A 23,200-nucleotide genomic window follows, 5' to 3' on the forward strand; every position below is an offset into this window, starting at 1 on the left:
AACCCTGTTTCTGCTCATTTTCTTTAATTTAGAGCAAAACTCTTACGGAGAGTTGTCTGTACTTAAGGTTCGTCAGTTCTGTCTTTTGGGATCACCCCACTCCAGCTTGTATACTCATTTGTTCACTGATAATACTCTTGTCAAGTTAGAAGATCATTTCAGCTTTGCAAATGTTACTGATCCTTCTCAGTCTTCATCTTCTGTGTCAGCTCAGCAGTGTTTGTTTTGGTTGGTCAGTCTATCCTTGCTGAAATTCTTCCTTTACATAGCTTGTTTGACATCAGTCACCTAGTTTTCCTCTTGCCTCATTGGCTGTTGTATCTTAGTCTCTTTTCCTTATTCCTTCCTTTCTATCAGATTTCCAAATGGTGCAGAGGACTCTTTAGCTCTCTTCCATCAGTAGTAAATAAATTTGCTAGGTGATCTCATCTTGTCGCATTAATTTTAAGTGCCATCTCTTCATTGATTCCCCAATATGTATGTCATTGCTTGGCAAGAGTCTCCTTTTTAATTCCTCTTTATTAATATATCTAATTGCCATCTTATTATCTCCAGTTGAAGATTTAATAAAGTTCTCAAAATTAACAGGCCCAAAACCAAGTTACCTCTTTCCTGTCTGTTCCTCTCTTAGTGTTCCCATCTGAAGCAATGATACCCTGTTGTATTATCCTTTGCTTCTTTCATATCCAGCTTCTTATATATCAGGGAATGCCTCTAAACCCAAATCAGACTGTTTCTCCTTTACATCCACCATTACTATCCTGGCCTTAGCCACCAATGTTTCCTTGGATTATTGCAATAATCTCCTAATTGTTCTTCCCGCTTCCATTCCATTCTTTATTCCCTTAACATTAAAAATTTTATGTTTTATTTTATATTTGAGAGAGCGAGAAAATGGGGGAGGGGCAGAGAGAGATGGAGACAGAATCTGAAGCAGGCTCCATGCTCCAGGCTCCGAGCTGTCAGCACAGAGCCTGATGGAGAGCTCGAACTCAGGAGCAATGAGATCAAGAACTGAGCCAAAGTTTGACGCTTAACTGACTGAGCCACTTAGGCGTCACATTCCCTGTAACATTTAACAGTCTTAAAGGAGTCCTATAGAAGCTAGGGTGATCCTTGTAAAATATAAATCATGTTAACCTCATCAGGATCTTTTAATGACTTCCTTTCACACTTAAATATATTGCATTTTTCCCTATGGTCTGCAAATTTGTAATGGACCTGTTCTCTGGCTTTTTCTCTTTTCTCATTTTTTAGCACTCTTCCTCTCACTCATTCAGGTCCAGTCATTTGTCCTTCCTTTTTCTCACATATTTCCTCACATATGCCAATCCTGTTCACAGTGTCTAACAGCCAGGAGTCTTCCATGAGAAATTGGTACTTTCAAGGGTTTCACTAGCTACTGGGATCCCCGATAAATGCAGTGTCCTGCTTTGTTTTGTATATCTAGGCTTTGAGAAACAGGAGCTATTTCTTTTGTTTGATTAAATGGGCCTCAAGGATGAGGATTCTTGTCCAGTTGATTATTTATCTTTTAAAAAAATTGTTTTTAATGTTTATTATTTTTGAGAGAGAGAGAGCACAAGTAGGAGAGGGGCAGAGAGAGAGAGAGACACAGAATCTGAAGCAGGCTCCAGGCTCTGAGCTGTCAGCACAGAGCCCGACGTGGGGTCAAACTCATGGGCTGTGAGATCATGAGCTGAGCCAAAGTCGGAGGTTTAATCAACTGAGCCACCCAGGCACCCTGTTAATTATGTATCTTAATGTAACTAGCACTTACATTAAGATTTGTTCAGCCTGTATATTTCTTGTGGGATAACAAGCAAAATTTCATTTAAAAAATCTTTTAAGTTTATTTTTGAGAGAGAGCGAGTGAGGGAGGGGCAAAGAGAGAAAGGAGAGAAAGAGAATCCCAAGCAGACTCCACACTGACAGCATGGAGCCTGATGCAGGGCTAAAACTCATGAACTGCTGCATCATGACCTGAGCTGAAATCAAGAGTTGGACATTTACCCAGACGCTTGAGCAACTGAGCCACCTAAGCACCCCACTAGCAAAATTTCAAATTCAAATTGGATGCTTTGTTAGAAATTGCCGTCTCTGAAAAAGCTTTAAATCTCAAGTGCATTTTCAAATAAGGATAAAAAATTTGTTTTCAATAAACAATAGATACATGTGCTTCAAAACTCAAAATATATAAAAAGTATGCTTTGAAAAGTTGTGTTTCTGTCTTCTAGCTACCCAGTTATGATTTTCATAGAAGATCAATGGAAGATATTTTTTATACTCATAAATTTTAAAAAATACATTAGTGATAGCCTAATGTATTTATTCTTTGTCACTTAGGTATTTTTTACTTAATTAACCTTGGAAATTCATATAAAGCTACCTCATTCTTTTTTTATAACTGCATAATGCTCTGTTGTAGGTATGTACTATAATTAATTTAGCCTCACTGATGAATAGATAGGCTGTTTCCAGACTTTGCTGCTGTAACTGTTCTTTTTTCATAGTTCCCTTGCAAGATTTAGAACTAATAAAATGCTGTATATTAACTATGGTTGAATTAAAAAATAAAAAGAATTTATATCTCTAGAATAAAATCTTAGAAGTTGAAATGCTGGCTCAAGAAGTATGTGTATTTAAAGTATCATAAATATCACTGTCTATTCTTTATTAGAGTTGTACCAGTTTATATTCCTACTAGTAGTATTTGACTGTAGCAGTTGGCGAACTTTTCTTCTTTCAAGGGCTAGAGTAAATATTTTAGGCTTTGCAGCTCACATATGGTCCATGTCACAAGTTCTTTTTTTTTTTTTTTTTTTTGTATATATTTTTTGGCCTTGGGCCATAGTTCTGGCAGCTTTGGCCTGTAGCATGGCTGTCAGGCTGTTATCAAAACCTTTTGTCCTTACCAACCTGCTTGTGAACATGGTATCTCACTGCATTATTAATTTTCATTTCACTTGTGAGCAAAGCTCATCCTTCATGTGTCCTTTCCTGGAATGTTTGTTCAAATCCTTTTCTTTTGTACATGTATTTGGTTGTTTGTATTTTTATTGAGGCATAAGAATCTTATCTGTATCCAAAATGACCCTTTGTGATATCAAATACAATAAAATCTTTTTAGCTGGTTAATCTCTAATCTCTGGTTTGGTTTGTGTCTTCTCTGTAGCAGTTTTTGGGTCACATTTGACCTGTTATTGTTTTACTCAATAAATTAGTCTTTTATTCTAGATTTTGTGTCATTTTTAGAAAGGCTTTTCCCCACTTTATTAAGACTTAAAAAGAATTTTTCCATATTTTTTATATTAGTGTTTTATTTTTTATGTTTAAACTTTGAAAACATCTGGAAATTATTTTGATAGGAGTTAAGGATCTACTTTTTCCAAGTGGCTAGCCTTTTCTCTCAATACCATATCCTGAATTTAAATGTAGAGGTTTTGAAAATTGCTTGCAATATTACTTTTTAGTGTTTACTTCTCATATACTGTAAAATTTAGATTAAGCTGCTGACCACATGAAAGGCGTATTCATTCATGAAACAGTTACTGATCATGTGCTGTATGGCCTGGTACTAAGGACGAAGTATTGTATAGAGAAGACTCTATCCCTGGCCTTTAGTTGCTTACAGTCTGGTAGATTTATCACACCATATGCATGTGTGTGTGCAACACCGTACACTTCTTTATTTATATTTTCTCCTTAACTTTCTATTACTGTAAGAATTTTCAAGTACATAGAACAATTGAAGGAATAGTATATTGAATACTATAATGTAGTGCATGCTCTCTGATTCCTCCCTGCTGCTCTCTCTGTGTTATATATATACTATGTGAATGTAAGCTGTAGACATTCCTAAGATTTTAGCATCTATTGTTTGATTATTATTTAATTAAGTAAATGATGATTTTCTTGTTTTATTATTCTGTTTGTCTTTCTAGTTCTTGAGGAGGGGGAACCATAGCTATCTTTTTAATCATTTTATCCCTTGAACTTATCACAATGCTTAACCACAGAGTGGTTTCCTAATAAATATATGCTGAATGAATGAGTACTTTAGGCAGTAGGAAGCTGTGGAAGGATTTCAAGGGATATAATATAGAATGATTTATGGTTTAGAAAAATAATCTAGTGTCTTTCTGGAGGGGGCAACTGGAGGAATGCTTTTATTTAGACTTTGTATCAATTAGGATTTGATTATAAGTAATCCAACTCAAACAAACTTAAACAAAAAGAGGAATTTATCCTGGATCATGGAATCCAGGGAATGACTTGAAGAACCAACCAGTCTCACGAACGGTTGATCTGAGCTTCAGGAACAAATAAAAACAAGGCTGTTGGTACCACCAATATTTTTAGTCTTTGCTTCATTCTGTGTTTTTATTAGGTTCAGTTTGCCTGCTCATGGATCAGTTAAATGTGGTTTAGGGGTAGGGTTTGTAAGAATATGATTGCTTCCTAGATGTCCATGTAGATTTAATTAGTACAGTGTCCACAGTAAGAGATGTGGAGTGTTAGAGTGGTGCCTTGTGGAGGAGATGGATTCGAGAGATATTAAGTAGGACAGTTTACAGAATTTGTCCAGAGGGAAAGAGAATTGGACTGATTTCTCTTTTCATGAGCAAACTGCTGGCTTGCTGATGCTGTTAATCAGGTGACGGAAATACAAGAAGAGTATGCTTGGAATGGGAACATGATGAACTTGGTTTTAAAAGTACTAAGTTGGAGATCCCTAGGGACTTATAGGAGCTTGTTGAATATGGAGATCTGAATCTTGGAAGAAAGTGCTTAGGAAATTCACAGCAATGGTGAAAGCTATGGTGGTGAGTAAAATAGTCTGAGTGTATAAAATAAGAGAATTGGAATATTGAGAGCATAAACAGAGGAAGAGGAATATGAAATAAATTAATAGACTAATTAGAAAGGTAGGGAGAAGTATAGTATCAAAGAAACCAAAGGCCTTTTATCCAGGACATATATGCCACATAGGGATTGAAAAAAATCATTTGGATTTGACCATTAGGAAATCCTTGATGATCTTAATGAGAGCAGTTCCAATGAGAAGTTGGGACCCAGGTTGCATTAAGTTTGGAGGATTAATAACTGGGAAATGAAGTAGAAATAAACCGATGTAGACTTTTTTTCTAGAGGTTTGACTGTGAAGGGAAGGTGAAATGAGAGCTGGGAGGTTTTTTAAATTTTATTTTGGAATGGAAGAGATGTGAGCATTATAGTTTCAAACGGTAAATAGTTTTTAAGTTTTTTCTGGCTTGGATACATTTTATTCTTTATGTTTAAATATTTAGCATTGTAAACATTAACTGCTGTGTTTATTAGAGTTAGTACAGAGATAGTGAGACTTTAAGAGCAGAGACCTGTGTTCTAATCTCAGTTCCCCAGAATAATCACTGTAGTAATTAAAATGAAGTTTTATATTCTCTTCTGTGTGTTAGTCACTGTGTTAATAGGCCTTTTATACATACTATCATTAATCCTCACCACAAATTAATCTCTAAGGTGAGTATTACACTGTTTTACAAATAAAGAAACCTGAGAGTTTACCTTTCAGGATCACATAGATTTTTAGCGATCATACTATGATTCCAGTACAGATATGTCTGTTTCTGAAGTTGGTACTCTTTTTTTCTGCATCACATTGCCTCCTTTCTAACCTCAAATAGCTTCTCAAGTTGTAGATCCCTATTTCCTCATCTGTCACATTAGGATAGTCCTATCACACCTATATCAAATTGCTCATTGAATGCTGTGGTATTATTATCTATATTTTGTTTGAAAAGAGAAATTATATATTTGGTTAAATACCAGACAGACCTTATAAATGTGGTCATCTTTAGCACTATCGTTTGTCTAAACAGTATTTTACTTTTTAAGGTGGTGGTATCATGGATACAGAAATGTCTGAAGATATAGACCACAACTTAACTCCTACCCTTGACAGCATGTCTTATGGAATGCCGAATCAAACAGGATCTGAAAATTCATTGCTGGATGAAGATGATTATTTTTTGAACTCTGGGGATCTTGCAGGAATTCCAGTCGTTGGTAGTGACAATGAGGATGAACAGGATTTTAGTTCAAAGGACAATCTTGTTTCTTCAATTCATACTGATGATAGCTTGGAAGTAGAGAGAAGAGTCACACAGCATGAATCAGACAATGAAAATGAAATACAGATTCAAAATAAATTAAAAAAAGACTTTCCTAAACAGTTTGATCAGGTTTCTGTCTTTAAATCAATACGGAAAGATTTTAGTCTAGTAAGAGAAAACAGCAAAGAGACATTTTCTGGAAAGGAGAAAAATAGAGACCTAACTTATCATGAACGTGAAAAACGGTTGGATAAACCCCATAAAGAGTTGGATTCAAGGTTGAAAAGCAGTTTTTTTGATAAAGCAGGTAATAATTGTTGGAATAGAGCCACAAAACACAATAAATAACTACGTACTGATAATAATATAGCTTTTATTAGTTCTGATTCTAAGCAAAATATGAACAGTTAAATTCATTGTAAGCTTGTCATTTTTCTTTTATCCTTGTTCTTTGCAGAGTGACTGAATTTCTCCCAGTAACTTTTGGTAATGGTAAAAATGATTGAAAAATAGTTCTAAACCTCATTTCTCCCTCCCCTGGTTGCAATATTTTGATGAGAAGGCAAGATACTCAAGTCACCTGCTCATTTTCTTTGGTTGAACATTGGAACCTCAAGTTGGATTTAACTTCTTTGTGCTGTAAGCACTAATTCAAACTGCTGTCCCACCAATTAGTCCAAATTAGGGAGGGTTTTTCTATTTGATAACATTTCTCTTTTATGTTCTAGAGGTTTCTTGAGGCCCTTCTTGAGCCTCTTTGCCCAGAGTACCCTATACTTTAGCTTCAGTTCCATTCTTAAATATGTCACATATTTTCTTGTTTCTTTGCCTTCTTTTACCTCTGCTGTTGTTTGTCTGCATGTCCTTTTCTTTCTTTGTATATATGCCTATAAAGTACTTCTTATCCAACAATGCCTAACACATAAACCTCTTCTACTCTGTAGTCATCTCTAACCTCTCTACCTGAAGAATGAATTGTTTCCTTCTCTATATTTACATAACATTTTGTTCATACCTCATTATTTATAGTACTTATAATACTTATTATACTTCTATATTTGTTTTGTTGTACCTACCAGTGTAGTTTATTGAGGGCCAGATTGTATCGTATTCATCTTTGCATTCTTAGGGCCTAACTTGGTGCAGTGAAAATAGTAATATTTCAATAAATGCTCAATAGATGTGAAGGAAAGCAAGGTGCCATATATCAACCCTTACATTTCTTCTGTCAATGCTGGAAAAATATAGTAGAAAGACTAGGTCAGTATTAAAAAGAGCAATTAATTTACATATCCATTATGTACCAGGCTGAACAGGGTATACTATATTTTTAAATATATATTATTAAATTTATATTTTTGATATCTCTATGGGGGATAAATTATGAGGGCATTTATGCCCAAGGAGCATAATGTCTAATAGTAGAAGGGAAAAGTCAAGTAGTAGAAGTATCAATGACCGGTTAAATAGTGTAAGATTTAATTTATAATTAAATACAGTGGTAGAAGAATTTGTCATAGGCCATATAAGAAGATTTCTTTCAGGTAACTGAAACAGTGTATTTTAGGTATTATTAGAAAAGAGCTGCTTTTTAACTCAGTGGCCAGGGAAGGTTTATAGAGGAGAGGTGAATTTTGAACTGAGCAGAATCAGAAGTCTGTATAGAGATAGATAGATAGATAGATAGATAGATAGATAGATAGATAGATAGATAGATAGAGGGATCTTGGAATGATATAAGCAGAAATGGGGAAGAACAAACACAAGTAATTTGCAGAGTATAGTGAATAAGGTAACCACATTATTTAGGTTTGAGCGAGGAAATGTGTAAGGTGAGGCTAAAAGGAAAGTGGGGCTAGACTTTTGTTTGAGTGAAACTATCTTTTGGGTATTTTTGGGGACCCATTTCACTCTAATAAGCATCTTTATTTGACAAGAGAGGTGATTATCGAATGATAGCTTTTTAGGTCACTCTTTATAAGATTTGTTATTCATATACATGTGTTTGTTTTGTTTTTTTTTTCTTTCAATAGCTAATCAAGTTGAAGAAACATTACATACCCATTTACCACAAACCCCAGAAACAAACTTTAGGGTAAGTTTTCAGTGTGTATGCAGACTGCTGTAACTGTGGCAAGTGTCAAAGTTTTCTCTGTGTCATTTTCTAAACTGTAACTATATGTGTTAGGTAGAGCACGGATTGTTTTTTTAATTTGCTTTATTATTTGGTAAGGACATCTTTGAAGATGTTCTGAGAAGCCTCAGCTCTTAGTTTCTTTATTTGTATTTGATATTTAGACATAGACCAATTTACTTTTAGGCATAGGGACTCTAATGCGTATCCATAGAGTTCTTCATTTCCAGTGAGCTTATCTTTGGGTGTTAACACCTGAAGAGGAGTAATCTTTAAATCTGAATATTTATTAATACTTTATATTGTGTTTTAGGATTCCAGCTATCCATTTGCCAATAAAGAATCCATTGGTTCGGAACTGGGGAATTCCTTTGCATCAAATATTAGAATTAAAGAAGAACCTTTGGATGATGAGTATGACAAAGCAATGGCACCACAGCAGGGACTACTAGACAAAATTAAAGATGAACCTGACAATGCTCAAGTAAACATTTCACCTTTACTTTCCCCCCCTTCTTTTCTGTTCCACACGTGAATTCTTCATTTGAGAGAGGAAATTCTTGATTAAGAAGTCAAGTAGTTTGTTGACAGTGTGAGAGGAGACTTCATGAAGGTTAAGGCAATTTGAATTATCTTCTGAGAGTAATGCTAAGGAATCAAGAGTTACATGAAACTTCTCCTGAGTAGTAATTTAGGCTTTTAATCCTCTTTGTTCCTTAATGTCACTGTTCTATGATTTTTACAATTTCAGTGCAGGATTAGGGAAGGGGAGTCTTCAAGGATTTGAGATTGATGCAGCAGACATGGCTGAAGGTTTATGGTTTTTATGAGTTTATGTTGTGATTGAGTTTATACAAGGTAGTAAGCCTTGCGCAATTACTGATAATGAAGTACACACCGTGTGTGGATTTAAGTTTCTTGGGGGAGGAAGTAATGGACAGGTTATCTTTGAAAGGGTTAATTGATTGAAGAACTAGTTCATTTGATCAATGGGTATAAGGTAAAGGAGGCTTTGATGGGTGAAATGGGATTCCAAATTTGAGATCTGTAATTAATAGGGAGGACCCAGCTCTGCTATTGAAGATTGCTCTGGAGGAAAAATTTACAGAGATCCTGTAACTGAAGTTCTGAAATCAGTGAAGATATCTAAGCAGTTAATGACATTACAGTAGTTGGGATGTAAGAAAAAAGTTATGTGCTGTAATAATTTTGGAGTGTACGAAGGGAACTGAGGGATGAATACACAAAATCAGTTATTTGAGGGTGGTCTATGTTTTATACAAAGGGCATGAATTCAGAGGCTGAGAAGTAAAGATACCATGAATTAGCTATTTCTCGACATGATAGTTGATCTAAAGACAGGTTCCCTTTCCATATGTTTCTATTATTTTGGGGAGCTGAATGTGTGAGACTTCTGTGGAAGAGATTTTTTTATTCATATGTCTCTGAGCACGGTTTCCCAACTTTGGCACTATTGACATTTTGGTCCAGATAATTCTTTGTTGTGAGGGGCTGTCCTATGCAGTGTAGTACATTTGTTTAGCAATATCCTTGGCCTCCACCTACTTGGTACCAATAGTATCTCCACCCCCCCCCCCCCCCCAAGTGTCTGCAGACATTGCCATACATCCCCTGGTGGGTGGGCAAAATTGTCTGCTGTTGAGAACCACTGTTTTACAATAAGGAGATGTAAGAATAGATGTTTTGTATGAGTCACATTGATGTTCAGTTAATTTCTTGGTGCTCAGTGGAAGGTAGCAGTATAGAGTAGTGATGATAAAGCTGTAGGAACTGGATGGTTATGAGTGTGAAGGTAACAAAGAAGATGGCAGAGCAGGAATATGAAAATAGTTAAATACAAGGTAGATTGAAAGCATGTTAACAGAAGCAGGCAAAATGGAGATCTTGGTTATTGGTATTAGGGATAAAGAAATATCTTGGTAACCTAGGGAAAGTTCATGCCTCAGAAGACTACAAACACATCCGTATACAGGGAAGATTTCCTGTCTCTTTACATGCCCCAGTGTGGACATGGGACATTCATAAGAAATCATAATCCTGGCAGGGATCCAAAAGCATTACTTTCTCTCTCAGTAGCACTTCCTTTAGGATGAAAAGGCAGTTATAGCAAAGACCAAATACCTTGGGGGAAGGGGAGCATCAGGAAGGATAATTTATATTACTTTTTTGAAAGCAATCAGCAATTCCAGTGGTTGGGGGATACCAATAGGATGGAATTGTCATAAACAACTACATGTTTATATACTATTGAAAGTGTAATATGTTATAAAATGCTGATTATGAAGTTTCATCATGATTTTGGGGAAGAAATTCCTCAAAAGTTTCAGCACTTGATTGATTGGACTCTTGAGAACCAAGCAGGAATGTGTATAGGTCCTGGGCGTACAGTCCAGAGACATTCTTTACCCTGACCCTACAACGGGGCAGTCCGAGCGCGTGAGTAGATAAAGCTAGGTTTTTCAAAACAAAACAAAACAAAACAAAACAAAATGTTTATTTATTATTATGAGACAGAGAGAGACAGAGCATGAGCATGGGAGGGGCAGAGAGAGGAGGAGACACAGAATCCGAAGCAGGCTCCAGGCTCTGAGCTGTCAGCACAGAGCCCGACCTGGGGCTTGAACTCACAAACTTCGAGATCATGACCTGAGCCGAAGTCGGACACTTAACCGACTGAGCCACCCAGGTGCCCTGATAAAGTTAGGTTTTCTCTGAGAAATCCTTTCTATTGTATCAGCCACACCAATTCTGTAGGATCAGACCTTTTCATAATTCTTCTAGATATCCCTCTGGGCAACTTATGTTAGACACAGATACCTGGTCTTTCTTTTCTTTTCCCTCATCTTTCCTTCCTGTTCCCTTTCCCTTCCCCTTTCCCTCCCCCTTTCCCTCCCCACTTCTTCTCCTTCATTGCCCTCTTCCTTTAGGTATTTCTCTCCCGTGACCATTGGAAATCGGTATTCTTTGCTGTTCAGTACTGCCTAATGCTTTCACTCTTACATTTCCCATAGACTGGTGAAAGGAGTCCTAATATTATTTTAAGTTTCTAAAACAGTACTATTAACCTAACTCTCTTAAAATACTGATAGGTTTTACAGTTGTGGTCAGGCTTTACTTTTGACTGTCAGTTACCAGTAGTAACTTTTGTCATGATTTAATAAGATCATAGCTTTAGTTCATGGCACCTTATCAAAACCTCCTTTGGCTTTTCTCTTTGCTTAACTTGTAATTTTACTTTCAGCTCACTTCCCAATTCTCCTTTTTACACAATTCATTTTGGTCTTAATTTCTTTACTTTCCATACTTGCTCTACTTTCCAAATCACCTGGGGTGCTGAAATGTGTGTATATGTTTTTAAAGACTCAACCCATTTGTTCTTGATTATTTCATCAGTTAATGATTTTCTGGGGTCACCAGTTGTCATCCTCCTACCTCTGTTATCAGCATAATATCATTTGGTCTTGCAGTTTCATTTCTTTATTCAGATCCTTCCTGCATGTGACTATATTTTCTGTAGTGTTTTATAGGTACAGTGTACCTATACAGTGTGTAGTGTGTTGCCTCATCTTTCTGTATAAGAAGGCCATAGTAGGTGGTATTAACTCCATTTGTAGATGAGGGAACTGAAGTTCATAAAGGTTGGAAGGAACCATTATGGGGCCATAATGAAGGTCATTTTATTATTATCCTAACAATCTTTATATAAATAAAAGTTGTTTAATGTTTAAAACTGCCTGGAGAAGGTTTTTTAAAATAGAAAATTTAAAGAGCCAGAGACCCTATTTTTGCTTTTCCCCTTTTCTATTGGTTCTAAAAATTGGAAATTCAGTGAATACTACATTAACGTCATGATTTTTTTTCTTTTCTTTTTCCTCTTATTAAAAGAGCTAATTTTATCTCTTGTTAAAGTAAATGGATTATGATGGGAAAGCAAATAAATTTTCACAATAGTGAGTCATAGAGTTTTAGAAAGTAGAATGCAGTAATTAAATGCTGGGCTTTTTTAAGGTATATCAGATTAACTTGGCTATAGGTACTGGGTTCTTCATTTCTAAAATACTGTCTTGGGATACGGATACAATTCTTCCTTTATGGTAAACAAAGGGAAGGTAAAGCTATTGGTAAAGGATTTTTTTGTTTTGTTTTGATAACCTGTTTTTCTCCTTCTGAAAGCTTTTGAAGCCATCAGATTTTCACTTAAGTTATTAGTCATTGTTTATAATTAAATATTTGTAAAGTTAGTCATCTTTAGGGGGATACTAACATAAACATGATTCTGCCTTGAAGGCGTTGTGCGGTCTATAAGTAGAGTACTTAAGATACACTTATTTTACTATGGTATATAAGTAATATGTACTTGAGGCTTAAGAAACGTATCAGAAGTTTGGAATAATTGTCATGAACAGTGAAAAAGAAAGAGCTGACTGGAGACCATTAAAGTATGTCAATAAGTATTGATTTTTTCGGGAGTTTTCTGAGATTAAAAAAAGTTTTTTTTACTTGAAATTTGCTTTAATATACTATATAATGTAGGAATGTCAGGATGAGCCAATGTTAGGAAATCTTTTAATACATAATTTCAACTGGTCAAATAAGACTGTTTGGATAGATAGATGCAGAAAGACATCTCATGTAATTTACTGTGCATTTCTTGTAATAGATACTCTCTTGGTCATGGTAAGGAAATATCTACTTCAGATCAATAACAATCATTGAATTTAAGAGTAAAATGATGGAAACCTGTTAATAATTACTAAAAGAACACAAATTACTGATGTCAGCATTATTATTTAACTCTTGTTGGATTTTCGACCCAGTACATGTTAAAGAAATTAGAAGAAATAATGGAAAAGGGGAGACAAAATTGTCATCGTTTACTGGTAAGGATCTTTATTAGAGAATTAATAGAGTTCATGAAAGTATAGTGGAGTAGCTAGTTGAATTTTAGTTATATGAAAGATAGCAATATTTCTGTAAATCACTTGTTTCTCAGAGAATATGATGAAAATATTTGGTATTCCCCTTGACAAAGCAATTAGAAAGTACTTATGTCAGGTGAAAGACAATTTGATAGAATGGAGAGACTTTTAAAAAAATGTAAGATATTAGTTATTCCTAAATTAAGATACAGTTTTGATACAGTTCTGATGACAATATCAGTAGGTTCTAATGTTTTGAAGAATAGGCATCCACACAAACATTCGACATGTGTTCTAAAAATATAGGTTGATAGTGGTGGACTATTGTATAAATGGTTAAACCTCTCATGATTACGTTTATTAGGATAGTGTGATATCCTAAAAATAGGTTGGCTCAGTTGGTGGAGCATGCGACTCTTGATCTTGGGGCCTTGAGTTTGGGCCCCATGCTGGGGGTAGAGTTTATTTAAAAAAAAAAAAAAATACGGCTGATAATGATACAGAATAGATTGCCACAAAAGAGACATTTTCAAAGCAATCTGATCTGTTAACAGTGAATGGAAGGAATTCACTAGTTACTCAGAGAAAGGAAAAGAAGACTAGCCCTTTAAACATCAAAATAAATAAATTCCAGATGGATTAAATTAGGGATTGGGCAAATTAGCAGCAGCATGCCAAATCCAGCCTGCTTTCTGTGTTTTCTGTTTTGTTTTTGTTTTTCTGCACACTGTTTTTGTAAATGAAGTTTTATTGGATCATTGCCACATTCATTTCATTTACATATTACCTATGGGTGTTTCTGCTCTACCAGGACAGAGTTGAGTAGTTGTGGTAGTATAGCCTCCAAAATAAAAAAATATTTAGTATCTGGCCCTTTGCAGATAAAGTTTGCTGACCTCTGGATGAAAGGACTGTTTTAGAAACAATGAAACCATTTTCTTAGTGTTTTCTTTTGGAAGTAGAACTTTATAAGAATCGAAGGAGTCACAAAGGTAAAAACTAGATTTTTGGCATAGAAATGGAAACTTTATAAAAAGTTTTAAAAGTACATATTGAGGAAATGTTAATAACATGCTATACAGGGTTAATATTGTTATATTATAATGCTTTTTTGTAAGTGGATATTACAAAAAGAATTGCAGATTGAAATGAAATAGTAGTGGGGAAAGACTTTTCAATGGCTTTTCACAAATTGCTAGAATAAATCTAATCAGAAGTTTAAAAACAACAACCTGTCATTGTGTATCAAGAACATTTACTGTGTGCCTTTTTACCTAGTAATTTCACTTCAAGAATCCTTTCCTTAGAAGATAATGCTAAGTATGAGAGTATGAATATTCACTTAAGATATTCATCATGGCATTTCTAATTATACCAAATGTGAGGAAACAAAAGGACTGACTGACATTGGGTTATGGTCATATAATCTCAGTGTTATGCAGGGCCATCAAATTGGAGACTGAGGCCAAAGGAAAAATCAGTAATACTGATCCTGTCTTTATTTATTTAAGTTTTGTTATTTTGTTCATGGATTTTGCATTTTTTGATTTTTAAAAATGCCGCATTGAAACACTAATTTATCTTGATTACTGAGATTTTTGGTACCTTAACTTTGTGCCTGAGGCAAATGCCTCACTCACCCTATCCCAGTCCGATCCCTGTGTAATCTGGTATATCTATTAAATAATACACATCTATCAGTACTTCTCAAACTTGAGTAATGTACCAGATACCTCTTAACCACAAAAAAAGGGGGATATTTTGGAGTTGCCTGAGAATTCCAAGAATAAGAGATCTGCTGGGGTTTCGCAGATTTCAGTGTGATAAGCAATTAATTAAAATAAAAGTTAAATCTGGCACTTAGAGTTTTCACAGTGCAATAATAGAATTGTTAAAGCAAATAACAGCACTGAAAACTTGTAGTATAACTCAGTTATATGTGGTTATTCATGACTAAAAATAAGTTTACATTCACCAAAAAAGTCATTGAAATAGATGCAGTTTTTAAAAATATTCTCTTAGAATTCTCAGACTCCCTACAGTACATCTGTAGACCTCAGGGATTCTTGGACTCCAACTTAAAAAACACGGACATTTAGCCACTTGAAGTGATTTTGGAGTAAAATGTAATAATATGCAAATGTTTCACTGACTCAAGTGATCAAGAAATTATTTTACTAGAATGATATATTCAGTTTAATTACAACTATGTAGAGAAATAAAATCTCTGACTACAGGAGGGGAAAAGACTGGAAAGAAATATACCAAGAGAAAATGGTGGTTGTTTTGGTGTGATAGAAATATGAATAGAATTTTTCCTTATTTCTGCTTGTCTAAATTTTGTATAGTTTTACAATACAAAATATAGTTTGTGTATTACTTTTATAATAGATAAACAGCAACTTAAAATACTGTAATAATAATTGTCAAAAATAAATATTTGGTAGTGCTACAAGGCTAGTTGGGTAGCTTCCTTCATTTTTTTTTGTTTGTTTCTTTCTCAGCATATACAAACCTATTATACCCTTATTGCAATTATAGTTTGCTTGCTATTATTTCTTATTAATGGTAATGTAGTATAAATTCCCCTCCCCACCCTCCCACCCATGTAGCCAAAACAAAACTTATTGAATGTCTGGATTTCTTTAGATATTTTATATTTATTCTTTTCTCTAAGTATTTATTTATTTATTTTCTTTTTTAAAGGAGTATAGTCATGGCCAACAGCAAAAAACTCAAGAAGGGGAACTGAAAATTAGTGCTGTGTTTTCAGTCAGTGGCAGTCCTCTTGGTAAGAAACAGAATTGAGTAAATGAATCATGTTTATTTATTCTGACCAGTATGAGTGAGAGGAAGTATCTACTTGTATTAGTAAGCTAGGCAGTTCTCTGCTCATTTAGAATGGCTGTCATTTATATTGGATAATTAGTTTGGGGTTTCAAGACTGGTTATGGAAGAGGAAGAAAGGATATATACATAAAATTCATGATGAAAAGTAAAACATTTTTCTTTTAATTTTTTTTAAGCTCCACAGTTGACTACTGGCTTTCAGCCTTCACTGGCGTCATCTGGCATGAATAAAATGCTTCCTTCAGTTCCAGCCACAGCTGTTCGAGTTTCCTGTTCTGGTTGTAAAAAAATTCTCCAGAAGGGGCAAACTGCTTACCAGAGGAAGGGGTCGACTCAGCTCTTCTGTTCTACACTGTGCCTCACTGGATATACAGTTCCACCTGCCCGCCCACCACCTCCTCCCACCAAGAAAACTTGTTCAAGTTGCTCAAAGTATAGCAGAATTCTAAATTATCTTCTGTTTCCTTTTAAAACACTTCATTCTTATCTGTGTATTGTTTAGTTTTCTACATTTCCATATTTTTTGGTAATTGCCACAGTATGTTGTTGCTTTCAGTTTTTCTGGATCCTAGGTGCTCAGCTTATTTGAATTATAAATAATGTGCCTTTTATATATATTGAGATGTTTTTGAAACCAGCCTTTCCATCCATGTTAGTTGAGATGCTTCATAAAACAAAAACTACACCACTTAGGTCATATAATACCACAATATTTTATTTGTAGGTAATAGATACTGAAATCCAAAAATATTTAAAGTTATGTATCCTGTTATCTAATTGGAATTCATTTAATACCTTTCTTATCTTTAAAAGTACTCCAGTGTTAAAAAAAAAGAAAAAAGGACTCCAATATATATTTTTATCTTCTCAATATCTCTGAACTGCCTCAGAGGTACCATTTCAGTGTTTAATATCAAAAGACTATGACCTTAGACCTTGATGAGATCATCCTGATATATTTGAAGAATATGAACTAATTTTGGCTGATTTGGTAAGGTGATTGTTAAAACTGTTTAAATAGGTCAGAAAAAGATGAATAATGCTCTCATTCTGAAACACTTTGGCCTGTTATTAAACTGTTCAAACCATGATTTATTAGTTTAGATATTTGTGTTTATAGTGCCTTACGTGGATCCTTCCCTTTCTCTGGAAAGGGAAAAAAGATGCTCCCTCTTCTGGTTTAAATGGAAAAAGGCATTTTAGAGACTTGAAAGAAATTTGAATGTGGTTAGAAGTCTTTTTGGAAGTTATGTGGGCTTCCCTTTATGTTTCATGTTTGATTTAGCAAAAATAGATTTCTTTATTTGTACTGTTTGAATTATAAAGCATGTTTTTGAAAGTGTGTACCTCTTTTCTATATTCTAGTATATTCATCATCAGATTCTAAGATTAAGTCAACTTGAAAATTATATTTATAGGGTTTTTTTTCCTTTTTTCTGTTTTGCCATGAGACAATTTCATATAACTTCCTTTTATGCTTCTTTATTTAATTCTACGTTAGTGATAGGCACTTTCTGAAATTTTGATGTTATTTCTTCTTTCATAATAATAGCCCTAGATAGTTCAGAGATGTTATCAGTGAATTTCAAAATGACCTTAGAAAACTCACAGAAGGGGTTTTTGTTTTTTTGTTTTGTTTTTTATTTATTTTGAGAGAGACAGTGTGAGCAGGGGGAGGCAGAGAGAGAGAGAATCCCAAGCAGCGTCTGCACTGTCAGTGGGTAGCCCAGTGCAGGGTGCAAACCCATGAACCAAACCATGAAATCATGACCTAAGCCGAAATCAAGAGTTGGATGCTTAACTGATTGAGCCACCCAGGCATCCCAGAAACCCATAGAAGTTTTAAGATGTGTGCCCTCTTTCTTTGTTTTTAAATTCTTGTGCATACATATTTTTATTTTAGGTCATTTTTACCTACATATCATATCTTACCTATCTTGATCTTACGTAGTTTGGTTATCCTTTAAGATTGCATTTGTCTTTTGTTATGTTTGGTCTTATCCATAAATCTTCCATTTTTTCATCCTGTCATTTCTTGACTCTTAACTGTTCTACCTCTTTATTCACGTATTCTATTATCCTTTTCTGTTTTTTTTTTTTAAATCCCTCGTTCTTTTCCATTTGCCTCTTACTGTCCTTTCAGGTACTCCTTACCTGCCTGATCTTCTCCATTTTCTTTCTTTTCTCCCCTTCTCATTTTACAGGATATCTTTTCTATTGTTGCTCAGTCCTCAACCACTGATCAGTCTTGTTTTTCCTTGCATTTTGTTTTATTCCTGAACTACTCTTTTATCTCTTTTTTACCACTTAACCATTCCTCCCCTTGCTTTCCTCTTACACAGTCAGACTGCAGAAGTTTAGGATGGTCTGATTTATCTGACTATAATATTGTTGAGTTGGATCATACCTTAAGTATAAGGAAATTGGATTCAAAGAAATTAAAAGATTTCCTCTGTGTCACATAGCTGGTTAATTTGGGCACATGCGTCGCCTGCCCCTGCCACTCCATATAATCAAACAGGTTTAATTTGTAAATTAATCCCTTGAAGGAGCCCAAGAAGGATTTCAATTTAATTTGAATGGGTGGAGCTAGAAAAGATTTCCATCCTGATAGCCACTGCTATTTTTATAGACCAGTAGAGATATAGCAGCAGCACTTAGGTTGATTAAAAAAAAAACAAAAAAAAACAACACCTCATTAGCTGTTTGAAGTACGTTTTATTTTTCTTAATGTTTTATTAACCATATTTCTTAGCATCTTGAATTTAACCTAAATTCTGAATATATTTTAGCTAATCATCATTTAATTTTCAGGTTTCCTTAGTAATAAGGACCTAATGCTTAGTTTTTAAAAATCTGTTTCAAAATCCTACTTAGAAGAGGTAATTTGGAGGGTAATTTTTTTAATACTGTTAGATAAAATTACTTGATACAATGATAGAGAAGTAACTATTTTGGGATTGTCTGTATCATTTCTGAATTTTTACTGTTTGGAATCAGATAAAATCTATGATAAGATGTAATGTAGTTGGATGCTAAGCATACTAAGGCAAGTGAGAAATACCTGCTTTTATACTCTATTGCTTTGATCAATGCTGCTCCCCAATTCTTATTTCCTTAACCTTCTGGAAAACTCCTATTTAAGACATAGCAAAAATAGCCTTTCATGTTACATATTGTCTGAAATAATTGTTTCTTCATTTCTCTTTCTGTTGTGCATTATATTTTTTCATAATTAGTTCACTTTTGTATTTTAAGAATGCTTCTGTTATGGCATTTTATGTCATTTGTCTGTCTGTCCCAATATGGTGTGAGCGCCTTTAGTGCATGCTTGTACCATATTTTTATACAGGATGTAGCTAGTGGCTGGCTCAATATAAGTGCTCAGTAAATACCCCTGTAAATGAAATATATTAAAATCTACTTAAAAAATAACTGTGAAGGCAAAAAAAAAAAAAAAAAAAAAAAAAAAAAAAAGCAGAAACTAGAGGTGCCTGGAGCTACTAAGTATAGAAGATGAGGTATGAAGTTATACATTACAGCATATGAGGTGTTCCTGGTGATGATTCCCATTATGTTTACTATTATCTTCTATTGAATCAGAGATATTTGTCATCTTTTCTAAAAAGTGCTCTATTTGTATAATTTAAGTTGCAAGAATGAATATAATGGCTTATATACTATTATGTGTATGTGTATTCATGAGAGAGAGACACTATTTGGAAAATTTCATCAAGGCATTGTTTTCCCATTGGCTTTTAAAATGCTTTACGCTTAAACTATCTGATAAACTACTATTTAGGAACAGTGGTTTAGGGGTAAGATAAAGGGTGGAGTGGTAGGGAGCCTTAAAAGGTTTTAATATTCATTGCCTTTGCTACTAATACTTGTAAATTAAATTATTTAGATATGGAAATACTCTATTTTGTACAACCATGCTAGAATATACACTGTGTAGCTTGAAATATACTTTTACTTTCATTCATTCATTCATTCATTCATTCATTCATTCAAGGTTTTATTTAAATAATCTCTACACCCAATGTGGGTCTTGAACTCACAACCCTGAGATCAAGAGTTGCATGCTGTACTGACTGAGCCAGCCAGGCGGCCCTGTATTTTTACTCTTAAATGATAGTGTTTTATTTTTTTTCTTTTTTGATTTTTCAAGTATATGTAAAATTAAAAATAGTTTTAATTATTTTTAAAGAGTATCTTGAAAATATAGAAGAGCCTAAAAAAGAAAATTCCTATCTCTTATAATCCCACCTACTAGAGATAATGAATGATAACTGTTTGATGTGTAGTCTGTTAGTCTTAAAATATAGTATATTAATCCTCACAACAGTTCTATGAAATAAATCATGTGTTAGAAGTTCTGTTTTATGGAACAGAACTTAAGGATCAGAGCAATTTATCAGTTTATCCAGGAAAACTGAGGCTTTCTCATTTAAGTAACAGTGTCCTTTCCATACACCCGTAATGGCCTCTGTGTTACTTATTAACTCACAAAAAAGGAAAAATACAAATGATACTGTGGCTTATTTTATCTTTGTTATCATTTTTAGAGACATTTTAAATCCAAAGGATGTGATCAGTGCCCAGTTTGAAAATACCACAGCTAGTAAAGATTTTTGCAGTCAGTCATGTCTGTCGACATACGAACTGAAAAGGAAACCTGTTGTCACCATAAATACGAATAGCATTTCAACCAAATGCAGCATGTGTCAGAAGAATGCTGTTGTAAGTCATCTTTTTACTTTATTGGGGTGTGGGGGGGGGAATCTAATGTTTGTGCTTAAAACAGATTTTTTTTTTTTAATGTTTATTTCTTTTGAGAGAGAGAGAGGGAGACAGAGAATCTCAATCAGGCTCCGTGCTGTCAGCCCAGAGCCCGATGAGGGGCTTGATCCCATGAGCTTATGACCTGAGCCAATACCAAGAGTCAGACGTTCAGCCTATTGAGCCATCCAGGCACCCCAAGAACAGCTTTTGATGGTCTGTGCTTGTGATTTGTTTGTTGTTTTTTAATTCCTAGATTCGACATGAAGTTAATTACCAGAATGTGGTACATAAACTTTGCAGTGATGCCTGCTTCTCTAAGTTTCGCTCTGCCAACAACCTCACCATGAACTGTTGTGAGAACTGTGGGGGCTACTGCTACAGTGGCTCTGGGCAGTGCCACGTGCTTCAGATAGAGGGCCAGTCTAAGAAGTTCTGTAGTTCAGCATGTATCACGGCGTATAAGCAGGTACATGACTGTATCTAACCCCAATGTCTTTGTTCATTTCAGGAGGACCTACGTTTTTTGGTAGTACTTACTTATGAAAATGCCGCAGAAATACTGAGATCTTATTATTAGCTTAATTGATGTACTTTACATATAAATAGGATCTGTCAAATGAATGTGTATTAAAAACCCGGTTATAGAGTTTTGTAAGTAGCATATTTCTCTTCATGCATTTGAAATACATGCTTCTGGGCATGACATTTTTATTTCAAATATGATTCATGTTTTTGAATAATATTTTGAAAATACATAAAGAAGAAAAATAATGCATTTCCCAGAGATACCCAGTCTTATCTTTTTGGTGTGTAGCCTTCTTTGAAATATATTTGGTTTGCATATAATATACTTTTTTATTGGACAAGGTAAGGTCCAGGTTACGTACATATTCTTGAATCAGATCCATATAGTTGAAATTGCATTTCAGAAATTGAAAATCTTACCATTAATTTGTTTATAAGGGTTTTTCCCTTTCTTCATGAAATACGAAAAAAATAAATGTAGGTCATATATTATTTTGTGAATAGATGAGGCTTATAGAAGATGAATTGAATGAAATCTGTATAACAAATACAGCTTCATTTTTACCATATTTGTAATTTGTTAGCAAATTTTGATCAAAAATTAGATTTTAGAATTCATAAATCCAAAGATATGATAATCTTTTTTTTTTATTTTACAATGCCTTTCTTTTGTAGCATGATAGCTGATCATTCTTTTTCTTAAAATAGTGACTTTTTATACAGTCTACCAACATTCATGAATGTAATAATGTCAATTGAGAAATTCCTTTTAAATTCTTAATACTTTGCAGTGATTTTGGAATTTTAAACATTATATGGTGTTTCCTTTTATTTCTTGTTATTATTCAAGTACATTAAAGGGGCTTAGCTTTACTATTTATTCCTTCCTTTAGAAACTCCTTGTTTTTGCTTTCACAGGGGATAAAAAAAGCCAATATCTTCATGAGTTTATCCTTGTTCAAAAGACTGTTTTCCTGATAACTGTTTCAAGTACTAAAAGTTACTTGGATTCAGTCTATTCAAAGATGGTTTATATTCCACAAGAGAAGGAGAAATAGGTTGAATCATCTTAATTTTAATTTATTTACTATATTTAATTTAGCCATTACTTATTAAATTTCTCACATATTGATATGTACTGTGGTACAGAGAAAGAATTTGATTTAGAAGTAAAGCATATCTCAGTTTGATATCTTGATTCTCTATTCAAATAGAATTTTACCTTAGATAAACAGTTAAACTCTCTGGGTTTAATTTTTCTTATCTGTGAATGGGTATTATACTACTACTGTCACTGGGATGTTATTAGGATTATGTGAAGGAAGAATGGGAAAGCACCTAGTATAGAACCTGGCATGTTGAAAATGGTCGTATCTGTTGTTTTGTTTTTTTCCTTATATATAATTCATTCAACAAACATTAGATGCGATTCCTGCTTTGAAGGGCTCCATGTCTCCTAAGGGAGATAGACATAAAACTGAGTAGAGATGCTATGGTGGAAGTATTATGGTGTTCAGTGGGGCACAGAGGAAACATGGTCAGTTCTAGTTGGTAGGACAGGATGAGACTATCAGCAAAACTTCACAGAGATAATGGATGCTGGATATACTTTACATGTTATCTTGAATGTATGATATACTAGTAGTATTTAGTATTACTGGCTGCTGAATCCCTAATTAAAAAAAATTTTTTTTAATGTTTATTTTTGAGAGAGAGACAGTGTTGAGTGGGGGAAAGGCAGAGAGAGAAGGAGACGCAGAAGCAGGCTCCAGGCTCTGAGCTGTCAGCACAGTGCTCGACACGGGGCTCGAACTCACGAGCCGTGAGATCATGACCTGAGCTGAAGTCGGACG

At 34.4% G+C, this 23,200-nt stretch overlaps 1 protein-coding gene across 11 annotated transcripts in view; it reads left to right on the forward strand.

Moving 5' to 3' along the window:
- The window catches only part of ZMYM4 (zinc finger MYM-type containing 4), a 165,523-nt gene that overhangs the window by 79,452 nt on the left and 62,871 nt on the right, over positions 1-23,200 (forward strand). For 10 of the 11 annotated variants that reach the window (XR_006205885.1, XR_006205883.1, XR_006205886.1 and 7 more), the window contains 8 exons: positions 5,896-6,420; positions 8,147-8,208; positions 8,561-8,731; positions 13,086-13,148; positions 15,894-15,978; positions 16,214-16,469; positions 20,606-20,780; positions 21,076-21,288. Coding sequence is in view for 6 of the 11 variants with exons in the window: in XM_042951233.1 (XP_042807167.1) it covers positions 5,896-6,420; positions 8,147-8,208; positions 8,561-8,731; positions 13,086-13,148; positions 15,894-15,978; positions 16,214-16,469; positions 20,606-20,780; positions 21,076-21,288 (1,550 nt within the window). In the remaining 5 variants the exon portion in view is untranslated. The remainder of the gene's footprint in view (positions 1-5,895; positions 6,421-8,146; positions 8,209-8,560; positions 8,732-13,085; positions 13,149-15,893; positions 15,979-16,213; positions 16,470-20,605; positions 20,781-21,075; positions 21,289-23,200) is intronic. The other variant, XM_042951234.1, reaches the window with a different exon arrangement.

The sequence above is a fragment of the Panthera leo genome, chromosome C1, assembly GCF_018350215.1.
Source record: "Panthera leo isolate Ple1 chromosome C1, P.leo_Ple1_pat1.1, whole genome shotgun sequence".
In the NCBI taxonomy this organism is placed as follows: Eukaryota; Metazoa; Chordata; class Mammalia; order Carnivora; family Felidae; genus Panthera; species Panthera leo.